Source organism: Blennius ocellaris (assembly GCF_963422515.1).
Source record: "Blennius ocellaris genome assembly, chromosome: 13".
Lineage (NCBI taxonomy): Eukaryota > Metazoa > Chordata > Actinopteri > Blenniiformes > Blenniidae > Blennius > Blennius ocellaris.
In genome coordinates, this window is record NC_137662.1 from 766069 (window position 1) to 785170 (window position 19102).

At 48.8% G+C, this 19102-nt stretch overlaps 1 protein-coding gene across 1 annotated transcript in view; it reads right to left on the reverse strand.

The window, feature by feature from the left end:
* Window positions 1–233: 233 nt before the first annotated feature.
* pdzd8 (PDZ domain containing 8) overlaps window positions 234–19102 on the reverse strand; it is a 63977-nt gene continuing 45108 nt past the window's right edge. Inside the window, exons 4-5 of the mRNA XM_080508170.1 lie at window positions 3959–4121; window positions 234–3882 (exon numbers count right to left, since the gene is read on the reverse strand). Of these exons, the coding sequence (XP_080364296.1) occupies window positions 1523–3882; window positions 3959–4121 (2523 nt within the window). The 3' untranslated portion in view covers window positions 234–1522. The remainder of the gene's footprint in view (window positions 3883–3958; window positions 4122–19102) is intronic.

Consider the following 19102-nt stretch of genomic DNA (forward strand, 5'->3'; position numbering starts at 1 on the left):
AGGAGCATCCAGCACCACCCTGGAGAGGAGGAGGAGCATCCAACTCCACCCTGGAGAGGAGGAGGAGCATCCAACTCCACCCTGGAGAGGAGGAGGAGCATCCAGCACCACCCTGGAGAGGAGGAGGAGCATCCAGCTCCACCCTGGAGAGGAGGAGGTGGTAAAGTGTGAGCTCAGTGTGTGAAGGAGGCGCCAATAAATCGTGACCCGGCTTCTTGAAGAAAATAGAAATATAGAAAAACTAATTCAATTACACAATCAAACACAAAGCAAACAACCAAAAAGAGCAATGTTACTGTTTCTGCGACGCCGCGGTCCAAAGTGCTCCCAACAAGATCCTTCAAATTCTGGAGAACCTCCCAGGTTCTACCTGCTTCCAGCAGGAACCCACGAGTGAAAACTGGTTTTAAAATCAGGCCTCAGGTTTGTTTGGATCTTAGTTTGACGTCAAGTCACTTTAATCGCATTTTAAAATGGAAATTACACTATTTCCAACAAGAGTAAACACAAAAAAGAGACAAATAAACACCTTCATGTCCTATTTTTCCATTACAAATATATACAGAATAATTAAAAGATAAACAGAATCTATAAATCCGCTTTTTCTGGTCGGAATTCAGGTACATTCATTGCGGCCTTTGTACAAAATTGCATAAATGTTCTTTGACGTGACCTGAAACCAACATGATGACAAACAAAAGCATTGAACGTACAGTATGTCAAACTCATGTAAGGCCCTTTGTGTGCCCGGGGTGGCAGCACTGAGGCACGTTTAGTCTGTTTCAGCTTTCGCCACAATTTGCAGCTTCTTCTCTTCGAATGGAAACCTCAAGGAGGTAAAGTGACTCGCGACACCACCGGGTGGTACGACGTGGTACTACAGGATGAATTAGGCTCGTTAACTTTGATAACCGCTTTCTTGGGGTTTTTTCCCCCCCCCACTACAAATATCACATATTTTGTCTTTTAAACAAGCCTGAAGTGTGATTTTAAAACAAGCCTTCATCACTTTTCATTCACTTAAATTTCCAAAAGGTATTTGTTGTTGTGACCTTCATTAGTTCGTCAGGTTTCCTGTTTCAGACTCTGAAACCAGACAGCTGTGAAATCCTTACGTCAACGCAGGAAAGCAAACTAAATGAAATGCTCACAGTGACACTTTAAAGCCACAAAAGAAAACTAGAGGACAAACGTGCAGCAGAACGGAGCAGCTTTCAAGCTTCCCTTCAAAGACCTCTGGAGTACAGAACCCACGTCACAATGTGCAAATCCAAAGAAGAGAAAAACGTCCACCATGTCTCGTTGAAGGGACCAGACTCCTCCAGGTTACAAAAGAAGCATGTGTGCCTCGAGCGGCGTTCCCTTATGTCCCTTATGTCCCTTACGTCCCTTACGTCCCTTACGTCCCTTACGCCCCCCACACCTCAAATGTCCGGCTGAGAGTCCCGACGTGGACGAAATGCTGCTGCAGGCAGGCACAAGCTCAAAGACTGTTGTCCTTGCCGGTCGGGGGAGGGGAGGCTCAGTGGAGAGCCTCCACGCAGATCTGCTCCTCCGTGATGTCGTCCAGCAGCTGCACCTCCACCGGGCTGCACATGTCACTGTCGTACGCCTCCGGACCCATCAGCGCCTCCTCCTCCAGGCTCTCCGCTTTGCCCTTGAAGCCGTGCTGCTCTGACGGGGACGTGCTCTCTACAGACTCCAGGTCCTCGATGCCGGCCCGGTAGTGGATCATGAGCAGGGTGAGGGCCTGGAGCCGCTCCCCGGACTTGGACAGGGCGGTGCTGATGAGGGCCTTGCGGCGGTGGTCGGCGGCCTCCCTCTCCTCCAGCAGTAGGGCGTTGTTGTGCTCCAGCTCCTGGTCGATCTCCTGCTGCAGCTTGTCCAGCATCAGCTCCAGCTTCTGGGAGCGCTCGTCAGTGGGGAGCCCCCGGTACAGGTCCCGGCCGATCTCCTTCACGGCGATGAACACGCTGTCGTCCAGGCCCCCCTCCTTGCGCACTAGCTTGCTGCTGCCGGAGCCGGCGGGCTGCTTGGAGGGGCTGGCGCCGCCGGTGTAGGTCTCCGTGTCGCTGCTCTCGTTGTCCGACGTGTTGGGGGTCTGCTTGGGCGACGGCTCCACCGCTCCGGGCGCCACGTCCGTCACCTGCTCCACCAGCCGGGTCTTGGGCACCTGCCGGAGGTTGAGCAGGCGCGAGCTGGTGTTGATGATGTGGCGCGTCAGGCCGGTGGTGGCGCGGTTAATGGTGGACTTGGCCTCGGGGTCGGCTCCACGACGCTCGGCCGCCGCCACACAGAACGGGTTTTCAGCGAGGCACTTGTCCTGACACTTCTTGTGGCAAACGTAGGCGCAGATCATGCACTGCGAGGCCGCCTTGGTCCAAACCTTCTTCTTGCAGTACTCGCACCAGGTCGGGTTCTGGAACTGCGTGTCCTGGAAGTTATGCCGGACTTCCGCTAACTGCATGGCGCTGTAGGGCAGCTCATCGCGGGGCGCTGAAGGGACGGGGTCCTTCTCCCTTTCCCTCAAGTCCTCATCGTAGAGGCTGCCCTCGCGCTCCCTCTCCGCGGCCCCCCCCGGACACTCCACCTCGCCCTCCGCCAGGTAGCAGAAGTTCAGGGTGACGTCTCCGTAACACAGCTTCTCGTTGAAGCCCTTGTGAGTGCTGAGGCTGCGCAGCGCAGTGCGGCTGACGTTAGCTCGGGGTTCTGGAGGCCCCAGCCTGAAGGTGCTCTGGTACTCTGCTGACGATGTGGCCATACATTCCAGGGCGACGTGCTCCAGCTGCAGGCTGACGTGGCCCAGGCACAACAAACCGCCCGGCTTAAAGGGATCTTTGCACCACAGAGCCACATTAAGGTACTTTTGGTTGCTTTCCACTTCAAACACCACAGAGGCTTTGGACCAGCGGCCCGTCTGATTACGAAACATGGTTTCGGGTGATTCCCAGAGGGAGTGGTCTTCTAGACTGTCCCGAGTACTGCAGGAGCTCTCTGAAGCTTTGTCTTTTGTCTGATCGGCCCTGCTACTGCTGGCCATGGCGGAAGGGTTGACACCCTCCTCACTGGACTCCACTGCCTTCGCAGGCTGCTTCGCTTCAGCCGCTTTCACACAGACCTTCTCAGAACTGACTCTGTCGTCAGTCGACCCACCGGGGGGCACTTTTTCTGGGGACTTTTCAGAAGTGCTGACGGTGGTCGTCACGGTAGGAGCAACGGCAGCATGAGATGCTGAAACAGAATCCACTCCTTCCAAAAGACTGGTTTCTGAGGACGCCGACGTTAGCCTGATCTGAGGTCTTGGAGGGACCGGGGGCCGAGCGGGAGGAGGTGGGGGTGGGACTGTGGGGCGCTGAAGACCCTCCCCTGGGTCACTACTGGTCTTATGTGGAGAGGGCTTTGGAGATTCTTTGGACTGGGGCTTTAAGGGTGACTGGAGACCCACCAGGTTTAGCTTCCGGTTGAGGATGGGTGATATGGAACCGAGGGGCTTGGAGGCCAAAGTGGCCACAGTCCTTTTAGGGCTTTGGTTTACTGTCAGTAGGAAATCCTCCTTGGTGTCACTGGGATTAGTGGTGCTGCTGTTCAAGCCACCGGCCTGGCCAGATCTGGAGTCCACAATCAACTCTTCAAACTCAGAGTCCATGTCTTTGCTGTCGGATATGTCGGAGAGGGTGGTGATGGGGGCTGGGTCTTCCTCGTAACCACCTGGGTGGGAAACAAAACCCGTTTCCTCGAGCTGCCCGAACCCTTCCTGCAGAGTCGGCAGATTCCCTGAGGGGGGGGTCTGGTGACGGACCGGCCTCTCGTACAGCACCAGCACACGGTCTCCAGCCTGCTTCAACAGTTTGGGCACTTGAACCGAGGACGTGACTTTGACCCCTGAAACAAACAAAGCAGGACATTCAAACACATTGGTACATGTCCTTCATTACTCAAGTGCAGTGAGCTGCAGGACCTCCGATGGCGATGAGGCGGTCCCCTCTCTGCAGGTCTGCCGCGGCCGCGGGGGAGTTGGGCGTGACCGTCTCGATGCTGACGTGCACGGCGTCGCCCTCGCTGGCGGGAACGTGTCGGAACGTCATGCCCACGCTGCCACACGGCCCCTTGATGACCTCCGTCTGACCAGCAGAAAGAAGAGGGACAACCATGAAGAGCAGCACGGAATCAGAGGAACTCATCAGGGTCGACACGTCACGTAGCAAAGCAGCTGCAGACTCACACGAGTCTGAGTCTGAACCATCAATCAAACATCACTGCTTCACATTAACCTCAGTTTAAGTTCACATTGAAAATCCCGTCATTTGGAATCTGCTGTCTTTCATGATATATTTATATATAAAATCATAACGTACTTGTTGATATGTTTTGTACTAAAGACAAAAACAGAATTGGGTCACTGGGAGCTTTTCTGAACGCAGATATTGATGGACTTAACCGCATTTTAACAACATAATGGTGTAAAATCTTCATGGTCCTCCCATAAAACCTAAAAGATGAAACCCTTTTTTTCCTCGTTCTGACTCATTAGTGCCCACGAGGTTGAAGTGAGTCTATTTTAAAGCGGCGTCCAACAGGACGGCCTCCCGAAGCCTCTGAAAACTAAACTGGAAGTGCAAAACCCTGGAAGCACATTTTTCATGTGCTCATCTTGTCCGTTTGGCACAGATCTGTGGACTTGGAGGAGCGGTGGTGAGCGACCACAAGATAAATCATTTCTCATTAACTGCAAGAGATTTTATGCAAGCTGCCAAAGAAAAATCTGCCCTTTCATGAAGTTTTTTTTTTATATATATATATACTCTCAAAGTGGATGGATGAGCCTCGATTCATCACACATATTAAGAGATGAAAGATTAGGACGAAACAAATGAGGTTCAACAGTTATTAAATACAGCCTGAGACCAAGAGCTCAGAACCTTTCCTCTATATTTGTAAATCACCTTTCATACAGGAAGAGCTCCAGAGAAGACGGCCAGATAACAAGGATACACAGGGTCATTACAGAAACAAGGATTAAGAACGCTCTTTAAATAAAAGTGAATTCAAAATACCCCTGGTTCAGATAGAAAAAGTTACCAAAGGTGGAAAAACCAGAAAACCCCATTCAAAAAATAGAACTTGAAATAAAAGGTGAAATAGCAAAAAAAATGTTGGACAAAATGTGACAAACATCAGAGAGACAAATCTAGAGGAGCAAAACTCATGAATTCCTTTGTAGTCTATGACTCATTTGAGTTTTTGTTCTTCTGGTGGTTTACTGGGTTAAGAGGCCTTCATGAGGAACCCGGGGTTCAGTGGCCTTCATGAGGAACCCGGGGTTAAGAACCCAGGGTTCAGTGGCCTTCATGGAGAACCCGGGGTTAAGAACCAAGGTTTCAGTGGCCTTCATGGGGAACCCGGGGTTAAGAACCCGGGGTTCAGTGGCCTTCATGGAGAACCCGGGGTTAAGAACCCGGGGTTCAGTGGCCTTCGTGAGGAACCCGGGGTTAAGAACCCGGGGTTCAGTGGCCTTCATGAGGAACCCGGGGTTAAGAACCAAGGGTTCAGTGGCCTTCATGGAGAACCCGGGGTTAAGAACCCGGGGTTCAGTGGCCTTCATGGAGAACCCGGGGTTAAGAACCCGGGGTTCAGTGGCCTTCATGAGGAACCCGGGGTAAAGAACCCGGGGTTCAGTGGCCTTCATGGAGAACCCGGGGTTAAGAACCCGGGGTTCAGTGGCCTTCATGGAGAACCCGGGGTTAAGAACCCGGGGTTCAGTGGCCTTCATGGAGAACCCGGGGTTAAGAACCCGGGGTTAAGAACCAAGGGTTCAGTGGCCTTCATGGGGAACCCGGGGTTAAGAACCCGGGGTTCAGTGGCCTTCATGAGGAACCCGGGGTTAAGAACCCGGGGTTCAGTGGCCTTCATGGAGAACCCGGGGTTAAGAACCCGGGGTTCAGTGGCCTTCATGGAGAACCCGGGGTTAAGAACCCGGGGTTCAGTGGCCTTCATGGAGAACCCGGGGTTAAGAACCCGGGGTTCAGTGGCCTTCGTGAGGAACCCGGGGTTAAGAACCCGGGGTTCAGTGGCCTTCATGAGGAACCCGGGGTTAAGAACCAAGGGTTCAGTGGCCTTCATGGAGAACCCGGGGTTAAGAACCCGGGGTTCAGTGGCCTTCATGGAGAACCCGGGGTTAAGAACCCGGGGTTCAGTGGCCTTCATGAGGAACCCGGGGTAAAGAACCCGGGGTTCAGTGGCCTTCATGGAGAACCCGGGGTTAAGAACCCGGGGTTCAGTGGCCTTCATGGAGAACCCGGGGTTAAGAACCCGGGGTTCAGTGGCCTTCATGAGGAACCCGGGGTTAAGAACCCAGGGTTCAGTGGCCTTCGTGGGGAACCCGGGGTTAAGAACCCTGGGTTAAATGGCCTTCGTGAGGAACCCGGGGTTAAGAACCCGGGGTTCAGTGGCCTTCATGAGGAACCCGGGGTTAAGAACCCAGGGTTCAGTGGCCTTCGTGAGGAACCCGGGGTTATGAACCCAGGGTTCAGTGGCCTTCATGGGGAACCCGGGGTTAAGAGCCCAGGGTTCAGTGGCCTGTGTTCTTAACCCCGGGTTCCTCATGAAGGTCTCCTAACCCCGGAGCCCAGATCTTGTGGAGATGTTCTGTTTCTTCTCAGACCTCCAACATGGCAAACCAGCCTGAGAGAGGCTAGCTAGCAGCAGCGTGGCTGAAATCCAGTGTTCCACCAAGTGGTTGCTGCAGGTGGTTGCTGCAGGTCAAAGTTGCTCCATGCGGTTGCTACAGGTTAAAGTTGCTCCATGCAGTTGCTGCAGGTCAAAGTTGCTCCATGCGGTTGCTGCAGGTTAAAGTTGCTCCATGCAGTTGCTGCAGGTTAAAGTTGCTCCATGCGGTTGCTGCAGGTTAAAGTTGCTCCATGCGGTTGCTGCAGATTAAAGTTGCTCCATGCGGTTGCTGCAGGTTAAAGTTGCTCCATGCGGTTGCTGCAGGTTAAAGTTGCTCCATGCAGTTGCTGCAGATTAAAGTTGCTCCATGCGGTTGCTGCAGGTTAAAGTTGCTCCATGCGGTTGCTGCAGGTTAAAGTTGCTCCATGCTGTTGCTGCAGGTTAAAGTTGCTCCATGCTGTTGCTGCAGGTTAAAGTTGCTCCATGCAGTTGCTGCAGGTTAAAGTTGCTCCATGCAGTTGCTGCAGGTTAAAGTTGCTCCATGCGGTTGCTTTGGTTTCTGGGGATCCAGTGGATTACGTTCTTCTCTGACTCAGCCTACATGCTGCTTCCTCCCTGCAGCAGTACTCAAGTAAACCTCCTGCTGTTGGGAGTTTACTCGAGTACTGCTGCCTGAACCTCTGCAGCTCCCACTAGTGGAGGGAAGGGGAACGGTGGCGCTAAGTGGATCAAACACAAAAACCAAAGTAAAAACCAGCCAGGTGTGTACAGGAGAGCAGTGACAAAAGAATTTGACAGTATCTGCTGTGCTTCAGAACTTGAAAAACGCAGAGTGGAATATTTCAAGTTGCTGCAGATGAAAGCCGAGCCCACCCTTCCTCACGTCTTCCTCCGAGGAAAAGAAAACCCCTGCTGGAAAAGCAGCAGTGACATCCGGCTTCAGCTCTCATGACAGATTCAAAGTGAAAGTGCTAATTCTGTGGAGAGCTGCAATTAGGCCGCCGCCCCCGGCCGCTTTAACGAGCGCCAGCTCAGACGCTGCCGCCGCACAGCGCCACACACCTGTTGTGATGCGAGGGCGACTCGCCGTGCCGACGGCGGCGAGCAGCAGGCCGTACAGGGGGCAGGAGAGTCTACCATGTGAACCGGACTGTTTCCGGCTGGAGAGGAAGAGGAGGATGAAGATGGCCCAGGTGTCCCGCTTCAAAAGAGAGGGGGAGCAGGACGGAGACGGATGACTGTAATTTCCTCCACTGTCATTTGTTACAGTTCAGCTGGAAAGCAGTGATTGAGTTACGCCGGCTGGGAAGAAGCATCGGCTGCATACAAGCTGGCAGTGGACACACACACACACACACACACACACACACACACACACACACACACACACACACACACACACACACACACACACACACACACACACACACACACACACACACACACACACACACACACACACACACACACTAATCTATGGTTGATTATTAGCATTACATTACTGTAAGTAATATATTACTGAAAGTAATAAATCACTGGAAGTAATTTATGAAAAATTTAAGTTATTAATGGGTAAAGTCATTTACTTATTAACATTTCGAGAGTAATCGAGTAATTGCTTACAGTTAATAAATTCTCAAAAATGTATTAATGAAAAATTATTAATGAATAAACTTGTTACATATTTATTAAAAATAAAAAGGGGGCACCACCAGATAATCTGGAAACCGCCAATATCAAAATATCAGTCTGGTTTGGAAAAGGTTTGTTTAAGTTATCACTAACCCTAACTTGTGTATAACGTGTACAACGTGTATAATGTGCAGTTTGCAGTGTGCTAACGCGTTATTAAGTAACGCGTTACAGTAACTACGTTACTTTTGCATTAAGTGCTGTAACTAGTTTGTCAAAACCAGTAACGCGTTTATCATTACTGCGATCTAAAAGGCTCGTTACTCGTTACTTCACGTGCATAACTCAGAACGACAGTTACCGTGGTAACCGTGAAGCACACGTGACGCAGTGACGTACAAGTTGTGATGTTTCTCTGAATGCTGAAGAAAGTCTGGTTCTTTGATAACTTTGAATAAACACTCGGTAGCATCGTGGCTCCCATCTGGTCTTACTCTCCTCCAGCTCCATGCAATCACATACAACTGGAGGGGAACGCCGCCCTCTAGTGGCTGGATGTATCAGTGACAGCACGACGAGTGGATGAATTCAGGTTCAAAAGAACAGATGAACCTCACTGTGTTTATGTTGAAACCATCTATTGGACCAGATATGCACTTTGATTGATTATTCCTGCAGCTGCTAAATGTTTCTACCTGTTTCAATGGCTACAATAAATGTGCCTGTCAAACGTCTCAACACACTGTATGTTGTGTTTTGTTGATCCACTGCTTCAGCGTAGTGATACTGGGTACAATGATCACATTTTTCAGTTGTGTACTCGAGTACTACGCCACGACACCCCCAACATAATGTCTGTAGAAGGTTGGAAACAATAGAAATGAATTAAAACAGGAAGATAAAATAAATAAGAGGAAAACAGACTTAAGTTAAAATGTATTTCCAGTCATTTCATCATTCACTGGCCATTACACGTTCAAGTCACAAGGTGTGGTAGGGTAGGACTTCCATGTAAGCAAGCCAGAGGCCTGTTGGGGAGGCAAGGCATTCATAAGAGAATTTGGAGTTTAAAAAATTAAGTTACTTTCCCTCGTAACTAGTTACTTTGAAAGTAACGAGCAACTTAAAGTAACTGAGTTACTTTTGAAAGTAATAACTAGTAACGAACTGAGTTACTAATTTAAAGTCACTTGGCCAACACTAATGTGTACAATGTGTATAACGTGTACAACATGTACAATGTGTATAACATGTATACCACGTGTAACGTGTATAACTTGTATAAAGTGTGTAACACGTGTAACATGTATAACGTGCAACATGTATAATGTGTGTAATATGTATGTGTATAACACGTGTAACGTGTATAGCGTGTGTAACATTTATAATGTGTATAACACACATAACACGCATAATGTGTATACCATGTATAACATGCAACATGTATCACATATAACGTGTGTAACATGTGTAACGTGTGTAACATGTGTAACGTGTACAAAGTGTGTAACATGTATAACGTGCAACGTGTAGATAGATAGATACTTTAATGATCTCCAAGAGAAATTCACAGTATAACACATATTTGTGTTTCCCCCTGGGGAGGAATAAAGCTCTCTACTCTCTATATAACGTGTATAAAGTGTGTAACATGTATAACATGTGTAACATGTTTAATGTGTATAACATGTAATGTGCTCAACTTGTATAACATGCATAAAGTGAATAAGGTGTATAACGTGTGAAGAGGACACCTGGCGGCCTCAGGACTTGTGTTTCCAAACTGTAGTGATGGTCTACCAGAAGTGCAGCACAATTCTACATGTGATAATCAGACACACGACTCACTAAACCTTTATGGAGATAGCACAGTTGCTGCTACTGTGATAATATACAAGTAAATCAAAGTATATAAGGAGGTTTCGGTAGAAGCATCAGTGGAGGTTTGTTCTCCTGGTCTCAGTTTAATGAAGCAGAACAGAGTCGAGGTCGATCACAACATGAACTAGAATGAGGGGCGGTACCGCCACGCCGGTTCTCTCTTGTCCAGGTAACTTCAGCATTAACTCGGGTTTTATGTACTATGACGCTGGTTTACTTCTCACCAGGATAAATCACCATGGTAACCGACTCTGAACGTCTAGCCTGCTCCGGAGCAGGATAGGTTCTGGATAAGATCACAGTGAGTGTAAAGCCCCGCCCCCTGACCAATCACATCTCGTGGGAAATGCCCCGCCCATTCTTAAATGATGGTGATTAGTGGTGGGGTTCTGCAGAGGAGAGGAGAGATGAGAGGAGGAAAGAGGAGAGGAGGAGGAGGAGAGGAGAGCAGGAGAGGAGAGGAGGAAAGAGGAGAGGAGAGGAGAGGAGGAGAGCAGGAGAGGAGGAGGAGAGGAGGAGAGGAGGAAAGAGGAGAGGGGAGGAGAGGAGGAAAGAGGAGAGGAGGAGAAGAGAGGGAAGGAGAGGGGGAAAGAGGAGAGGAGGAAAGAGGAGAGGAGAGGAGACGAGAGGAGGAGAAGAGAGGAGGAAAGAGGAGAGGGGAGGAGAGGAGGAAAGAGGAGAGGAGAGGAGAGGAGGAGAGAGGAGGAAAGAGGAGAGGAGGAGAGAGGAGAGGAGGAGAGGAGAGGGGAGGAGAGGAGGAAAGAGGAGAGGAGAGGAGAGGAGGAGAGAGGAGGAAAGAGGAGAGGAGGAGAGAGGAGAGGGGAGGAGAGGAGGAAAGAGGAGAGGAGAGGAGAGGAGGAGAGAGGAGGAAAGAGGAGAGGAGGAGAGAGGAGAGGAGGAGAGGAGAGGAGGAGAGAGGAGAGGAGAGGAGAAAGTATTGAGAACCAGGATTTTGACAGAATCAATCAATCCTGGTCTCTTTGAACGATGTTCCAACTCTGTTTGGCTCCACGAAGGCTGATCTGGAATCATGAGCTTCATAATAATGCTCATGCTGACACAACTGCACCAACAGGAATTCATGGAAGCACAACTCCTGTCGTCACGGCGATGAATTCCTATTCCAACAGGAAACAGTCACACGGAGGAAACTCCGCCTCCAAACCAGTGGAGGTGAAATGTAAAGTGAAGAAGTTCTGCTGGAACCAAGTGAAAGTGAGTCCTTCTATTGTCCCTCAATTCATGTGTTCTCATCTCACCAAGTCAGGAAGGTTCTGCTTGGATTCTTCATAATCTCAGATTAACTGCTCCTCTATGGTAAAGTCAGCTGCTCTGCAGGGTTTCTCCCTCTGTGATTGGTCACACGCTGCAAGCTCCACCCCTTTCATGTCAACGCTTTGATCCTGGAGGGAAACTCTGGTTGAACTAGTGACTTGATAACCTGTTAATGCTGATCAGATCCACAATCTCTGGATTAGTTAATCCAGGAAACATATCCTGGTATGTTAATCCAGGAAACATATCCTAGTATGTTAATCCAGGAAACAGATCCTGGTATGTTAATCCAGGAAACATATCCTGGTATGTTAATCCAGGAAACAGAGATCCTGGTATGTTAATCCAGGAAACATATCCTAGTATGTTAATCCAGGAAACATATCCTGGTATGTTAATCCAGGAAACATATCCTGGTATGTTAATCCAGGAAACATATCCTAGTATGTTAATCCAGAAAACAGAGATCCTGGTATGTTAATCCAGGAAACATATCCTGGTATGTTAATCCAGGAAACAGAGATCCTGGTATGTTAATCCAGGAAACATATCCTGGTATGTTAATCCAGGAAACAGAGATCCTGGTATGTTAATCCAGGAAACATATCCTGGTATGTTAATCCAGGAAACAGAGATCCTGGTATGTTAATCCAGGAAACATATCCTGGTATGTTAATCCAGGAAACATATCCTAGTATGTTAATCCAGGAAACAGAGATCCTGGTATGTTAATCCAGGAAACATATCCTGGTATGTTAATCCAGGAAACATATCCTGGTATGTTAATCCAGGAAACAGAGATCCTGGTATGTTAATCCAGGAAACATATCCTGGTATGTTAATCCAGGAAACATATCCTGGTATGTTAATCCAGGAAACAGAGATCCTGGTATGTTAATCCAGGAAACAGAGATCCTGGTATGTTAATCCAGGAAACAGAGATCCTGGTATGTTGATTCAGGAAACAGAGATCCTGGTATGTTGATTCAGGAAACATATCCTGGTATGTTAATCCAGGAAACATATCCTGGTATGTTAATCCAGGTAACAGAGATCCTGGTATGTTAATCCAGGTAACAGATCCTGGTATGTTAATCCAGGCAACAGAGAGATCCTGGTATGTTAATCCAGGAAACAGATCCTGGTATGTTAATCCAGGCAACAGAGATCCTGGTATGTTAATCCAGGCAACAGAGATCCTGGTATGTTAATCCAGGTAACAGATCCTGGTATGTTAGACCAGGAAACAGATCCTGGTATGTTAGACCAGGAAACAGATCCTGGTATGTTAGACCAGGTGTATTACAGGCCCTGGAGAACAAGAACACTGAGGCTGATGTTCATGACTTGTTTCAAAACATCTTTAAGGAGTAATTGTCAGTCAGATAGTTTATGTGACCTCAGTCAGCATCACGACACTTCATCACATTTAAATCACATCACGGACCATCGTTACAAGCCTCCATCTTTCTTTTTCTTCATTATTCGGCCAGATTTTCAGTTTTGGTTTTGTTCAGAGCGCCGTCCTTATTAATGTCTTCTTTTACGAAGGAATGAAGTTTATCTTGAGATGAAGATAAGATACACAGAGGAGAGCAGATATGAAGCAGGATATTGAAAGTTTATTCACACAGCTGATGGCTGGTTCTGTCAAAATGGAAGTTGGAAACATCTGGAAACCTCAGCTCACTGATGCAGGCGTGCAACGTTTGACTGGAATCAAGCCAGTGGATGAGAAGAAATCCTGCACTTCACTGATGTGTGCTTTTCATTAAACAGCCCCGATGGGACATTTTCATCTTAAAACAAAACCAATAATTCACCATAAGAACTGGAGAGGCGACTTGTGATTTAGTGGAAATGACTGGAAGTAATGTGTCATCCAGGCAACAGCAAGCGAGACCAAAATAAAAGCGACTGGGGTTTCCTTTCCAAATGAAAGCCTTCAGATGAGAACATGAAATAAGAGCCAGGAAGAAGGAGGTCTGGATTCATGAGGTGTTCTTGTGTCAAAGCCAACAGGAGTGAAGATCACGTCTGCAAGGCTTCACATGATTCTCACCCCGAGAGCGTGACCACCAGATTCTCGCGTGAAGGAGATGATAGCGTAGGAAACGCTTGACGCCGATCGCGGCCGCCATTTTCTTCCCTATTCGTGTTCCACATTCTGGTCAGTGACCTGGAAAACCTGCATTCTGATTGGATAGCGTCGCGTCATTTCTCGGGAATCTGTCGAAATTTGCCATTTTGAAATTTTCACTTCCGTCAACATTCAGATCATCAACAGAACGTATTCAAAGTAAAAACACTCGAATTCAACACATAAAAACAACTTCAACTGAAACGACATCCCTCCATCACTCCTCTATCCCTCCATCACTCCTCTATCCCTCCATCACTCCTCTATCCCTCCATCACTCCTCTATCCCTCCACCATCCCTCCATCACTCCTCTATCCCTCCACCATCCCTCCATCACTCCTCTATCCCTCCACCATCCCTCCATCACTCCTCTATCCCTCCACCATCCCTCCATCACTCCTCTATCCCTCCACCATCACTCCTCTATCCCTCCATCATCACTCTTGAATAAGACCTGAGATATTCCTTTTGCCAGCAAGCAAATGATGACAGGGAAACCCTCGTGTGCCGTCATACTCAGTCTGAACAAGCAAGGGGCATCGGCAGCGTGAGGGGCAGCAAGGGGGGTATCAGCAGCATGAGGGGCATCGGCAGCATGAGGGGCATCGGCAGCATGAGGGGCATCGGCAGCATGAGGGGCAGCATGAGGGGCAGCATGAGGGGCAGCATGAGGGGCAGCATGAGGGGCAGCATGAGGGGCATCCGCAGCGTGTCATTGATGGATTCAGAGACGAGCACCAAGTCTATTCTGGTCTCACACACACACACACACACACACACACACACACACACACACACACACACACACACACACACACACACACACACACACACACACACACACACACACACACACACACCACTTTATTGCATTGCACACAGAGGTGCAGTGATAAGGCGGCTGCTCTCCTGCTTATCTGCTTTATTACTTTATCATTTCACACACTGCGAGAGAAGGAAGGGGAAGATCTGGATAAGCAGGTTTCCAAATATGACGGGACCTGGTATTGTCATGAATCAAGTCCAGACGGGATAACGCAGCCTGCCTCCACACAGGGCAGGTGGTGTCTCCTGACTCACTCGGGCCGTCGGCCACAGTTGGCTGACGGAGGTTCTTCAATCTGAGCACCTGAGTGGAGAGCGTTGTCTCTGAAACACTTGCTGGGTACAGACTTTAATTGTGGTGTTTGTCTTCCTCTCGGGCAGCGCAGCAGCAGCAGCAGCTAACCCGGTTAGCATCGAGCGAGACGACCAGCAGCTCTCTGGTCTCTGAGCAGAAGAGGAGCGACGAAGCGGCTGCATGTACGTGGAGCATTTCAGCATCTCTGGAGGAGGCTGCTCCTCTTTTATCTGCACTGCCACGCAAAACAAATGAAAGGTTAATATGTTCAAATGGCAGCTCGCGCCGCTCTGCTGTCGCTGCAGGACAGAAACCAGACCAGCCTGCCTTTGATGGCCTCAATAGAACACTTATTGTGATAAAAGGCTGCCATTACACTTCCTGTTGCACACTGGAGCCCTCACACACACAACGGGAGCCCACTCTCCAACTCACTTGATGAAAGGAGTCTCAGACACTTTATTTTGCACTCGTATTGTTCAAATTCCTCTTTCAGCGGCCGTGGATTCATCCGCCACTGAAAGTAGTCCCAAACAGTTTGATTTGCTGAGGTTTCCAGTGGTTTTAAGGAGCATCCGTTTCAGCACTCGGATACAAAAAAACAAATTAGCTTTAGAAAATCTCCACGACTGCAGCACTCTGTTGTCACGCAGTGACATCTGGTGGTCACAGATGGTACACGTCAGAGAAATCTCTTGAATTGATGTCGCTTGACCAGGCAAACAACAAAATAGCATGTGACTTAATGCCCAGTGATACTTTGCCATGTAATTCAGTTAAAAATGACCCTAATCCCACCATTTCCAGTGAAACCATGAATTCGTCGGAGCATCTTTGCCAATGTAGCGTTTCCCCCGAGCAGTTCTACCCAGGTCAGGGCTAGCTGGAGCCGACCCCGGCTGACTGTAGACAGGTACACCTGGACAGGTGAGGACAGGTCCACACAGTGAAAGCACTAATCTTAATCCAGGATGTTTTGTACACATGAAGGCTAGAAGGATTGTAGCAGCTCGCCAGCGAGGTCCTAGCAGAGCAAACCTTCAGACCCACTGATCGTGAGAACCAAGTCGCTGCGTCAAAGTGCAGTCCATTCTGACAGAAAACCGTTTGTGTGTCCGTCTGGGAGAGAAATGACATTAGGACATGGAACAAAGTGCGCTCCTGCTAATCGTCACGCGGGGGATTGCATCAGCAGGCTAACAGTGAGCCCCCCCCCCCCCCCCCCCCCCCCACCCACGGAGCAGGCCAGGTCTTTTCTCCGTCACTGCGCTGCTCAGTAATTTGATCTAATACCACATGTCAAATCGATTTGTGTATGGTTATAGGGTACGAGTCGCTGCAAGGCAAGCGTCGAGCAATTCCCTGCCACGTCCCATTAGCAGGGCTGGAGGTGACGGGGGCTCTCAGGTGTGGCCATGTCCTGGAGTACATGTTGTCAGGCTGGCACACACATCTGGATGCTCCTCAGCTCATTCTATTAAGGCTGCCTCTTTTTCTCAGAAACACTGGAAACTTGAGCGGGGGGGGGGGGGGGGGGGGGGGGGGAGTCTTTACCAAGAAGTAGTCGTCAGGCAATCTTTTCAAAATACATTTTAAAATCTGAATTTCATGGTTATTCTGTAGTTTCATTACTCGGGGAGGAAATTGAATTCATGTTGAATTGATATCAGAAAACACAGGCGTCCGTGAGATGTGAAAAGATTGTTTGAGGTATAAATACTGAGGTTTATCAGAAACACTCTTCCTTCCTTCGAACTCCGGAGTCTTTCTACAGTCTGGACTAAAATAAACTGGAGTCTTTCTCCAGTCCGGACTAAAATAAACTGGAGTCTTTCTCCAGTCCGGACTAAAATAAACTGGAGCCTTTCTCCAGTCCGGACTAAAATAAACTGGAGTCTTTCTCCAGTCTGGACTAAAATAAACTGGAGCCTTTCTCCAGTCCGGACTAAAATAAACTGGAGTCTTTCTCCAGTCCGGACTAAAATAAACTGGAGTCTTTCTCCAGTCCGGACTAAAATAAACTGGAGCCTTTCTCCAGTCCGGACTAAAATAAACTGGAGTCTTTCTCCAGTCTGGACTAAAATAAACTGGAGCCTTTCTCCAGTCCGGACTAAAATAAACTGGAGTCTTTCTCCAGTCTGGACTAAAATAAACTGGAGCCTTTCTCCAGTCCGGACTAAAATAAACTGGAGCCTTTCTCCAGTCCGGACTAAAATAAACTGGAGTCTTTCTCCAGTCCGGACTAAAATAAACTGGAGTCTTTCTCCAGTCTGGACTAAAATAAACTGGAGTCTTTCTCCAGTCTGGACTAAAATAAACTGGAGTCTTTCTCCAGTCTGGACTAAAATAAACTGGAGCCTTTCTCCAGTCCGGACTAAAATAAACTGGAGCCTTTCTCCAGTCCGGACTAAAATAAACTGGAGTCTTTCTCCAGTCCGGACTAAAATAAACTGGAGTCTTTCTCCAGTCCGGACTAAAATAAACTGGAGTCTTTCTCCAGTCCGGACTAAAATAAACTGGAGTCTTTCTCCAGTCCGGACTAAAATAAACTGGAGCCTTTCTCCAGTTCGAACTCTTGAGTGTTTCTGTTTCACAGCTTTGTACAATACTTTTTACAAAAAGTATTGATGAAAAAATCCATCAAAAATGTCAAGTCCTAACCTCCAGAATCCTGAAGTCACAATGCTAATGCTAAATGCTAACCTCCAGAATCCTGCAGTCACAATGCTAATGCAAAATGCTAACCTCCAGAGCCCTGCAGTCACAATGCTAATGCTAACCTCCAGAGCCCTGCAGTCACAATGCTAATGCTAAATGCTAACCTCCAGAGCCCTGCAGTCACAATGCTAATGCTAAATGCTAACCTCCAGAGTCCTGCAGTCACAATGCTAATGCTAAATGCTAACCTCCAGAGCCCTGCAGTCACAATGCTAATGCTAAATGCTAACCTCCAGAGTCCTGCAGTCACAATGCTAATGCTAAATGCTAACCTTCAGAATCCTGCAGTCACAATGCTAATGCAAAATGCTAACCTCCAGAGCCCTGCAGTCACAATGCTAATGCTAACCTCCAGAGCCCTGCAGTCACAATGCTAATGCTAAATGCTAACCTCCAGAGTCCTGCAGTCACAATGCTAATGCTAACCTCCAGAGTCCTGCAGGGAGCAATGAGCCTCGCACTTCAGCAGATTGTAAAATGTGATAGAGCTGCTGAAGAGTGTGATTAAAGGCTTCAAATGGACCTAAATACACACGTGATGTTTCAAGGACGACATTTGTAATACATTTGAAACGAATCGCTACCATTTTCCTTTTCCTTTCCTTTTTTTGACTCGTCAAAAAACGGTTTGTGTGAGTTGATGACTGGTGATCATCCAGCTGTTCATAATGTTGTGGCTGCTGAGTGTGTAAAGCTGCTCAGATGTAGATTTTGGAGTGTGTGGAAGTGGGCTGCTGCTCGGTGTGTGTGTGTTTTCAATCAAAGGAAGCAGGTTTCAAAAGCTTGAAGAACAAAGGAGTTGTTATGGAGACGCAGGCGAACAAAAAGGTGTTTTGCCTAATTTGCACTTGTATGAACACGACAGCGGCTGAGGCGCCCACATGCTCCTTTTTGTGGCGCTGTCATTGTGCCGCCGTTGAAAATAATGATCGGTCATGATGTTACATCATCCTGGTTGATTAAATGACGACTAAATCCTGGAGAGCGAGCAGCTTCGCTTCTTATCACTCTGGCATTTGAGCACCGGCTCTTATCTGGAGCTCGTCTCGTCCTCAGTCAGCTGCCGCCGTCTCACCACTTCACCGCCGTCTCACCACTTCACCGCCGTCTCACTTCACCGTCGTCTCACCACTTCACCGTCGTCTCACCACTTCACCGTCGTCTCGCCACTGTCTCACCACTTCACCGCCGTCTCACCACTTCACCGCCGTCTCACCACTGTCACCACTTCACCGTCGTCTCGCCACTGTCTCACCACTTCACCGCCGTCTCACCACTTCACCGTCGTCTCGCCACTGTCTCACCACTTCACCGCCGTCTCACCACTGTCTCACCACTTCACCGCCGTCTCACCACTTCACCGTCGTCTCACCACTTCACCGCCGTCTCACCACTTCACCGTCGTCTCACCACTTCACCGCCGTCTCACCACTTCACCGTCGTCTCGCCACTGTCTCACCACTTCACCGCCGTCTCACCACTTCACCGCCGTCTCACCACTTCACCGTCGTCTCACCACTTCACCGCCGTCTCACCACTTCACCGCCGTCTCACCACTGTCTCACCACTTCACCGCCGTCTCACCACTTCACCGCCGTCTCACCACTGTCTCACCACTTCACCGCCGTCTCACCACTTCACCGTCGTCTCACCACTGTCTCACCACTTC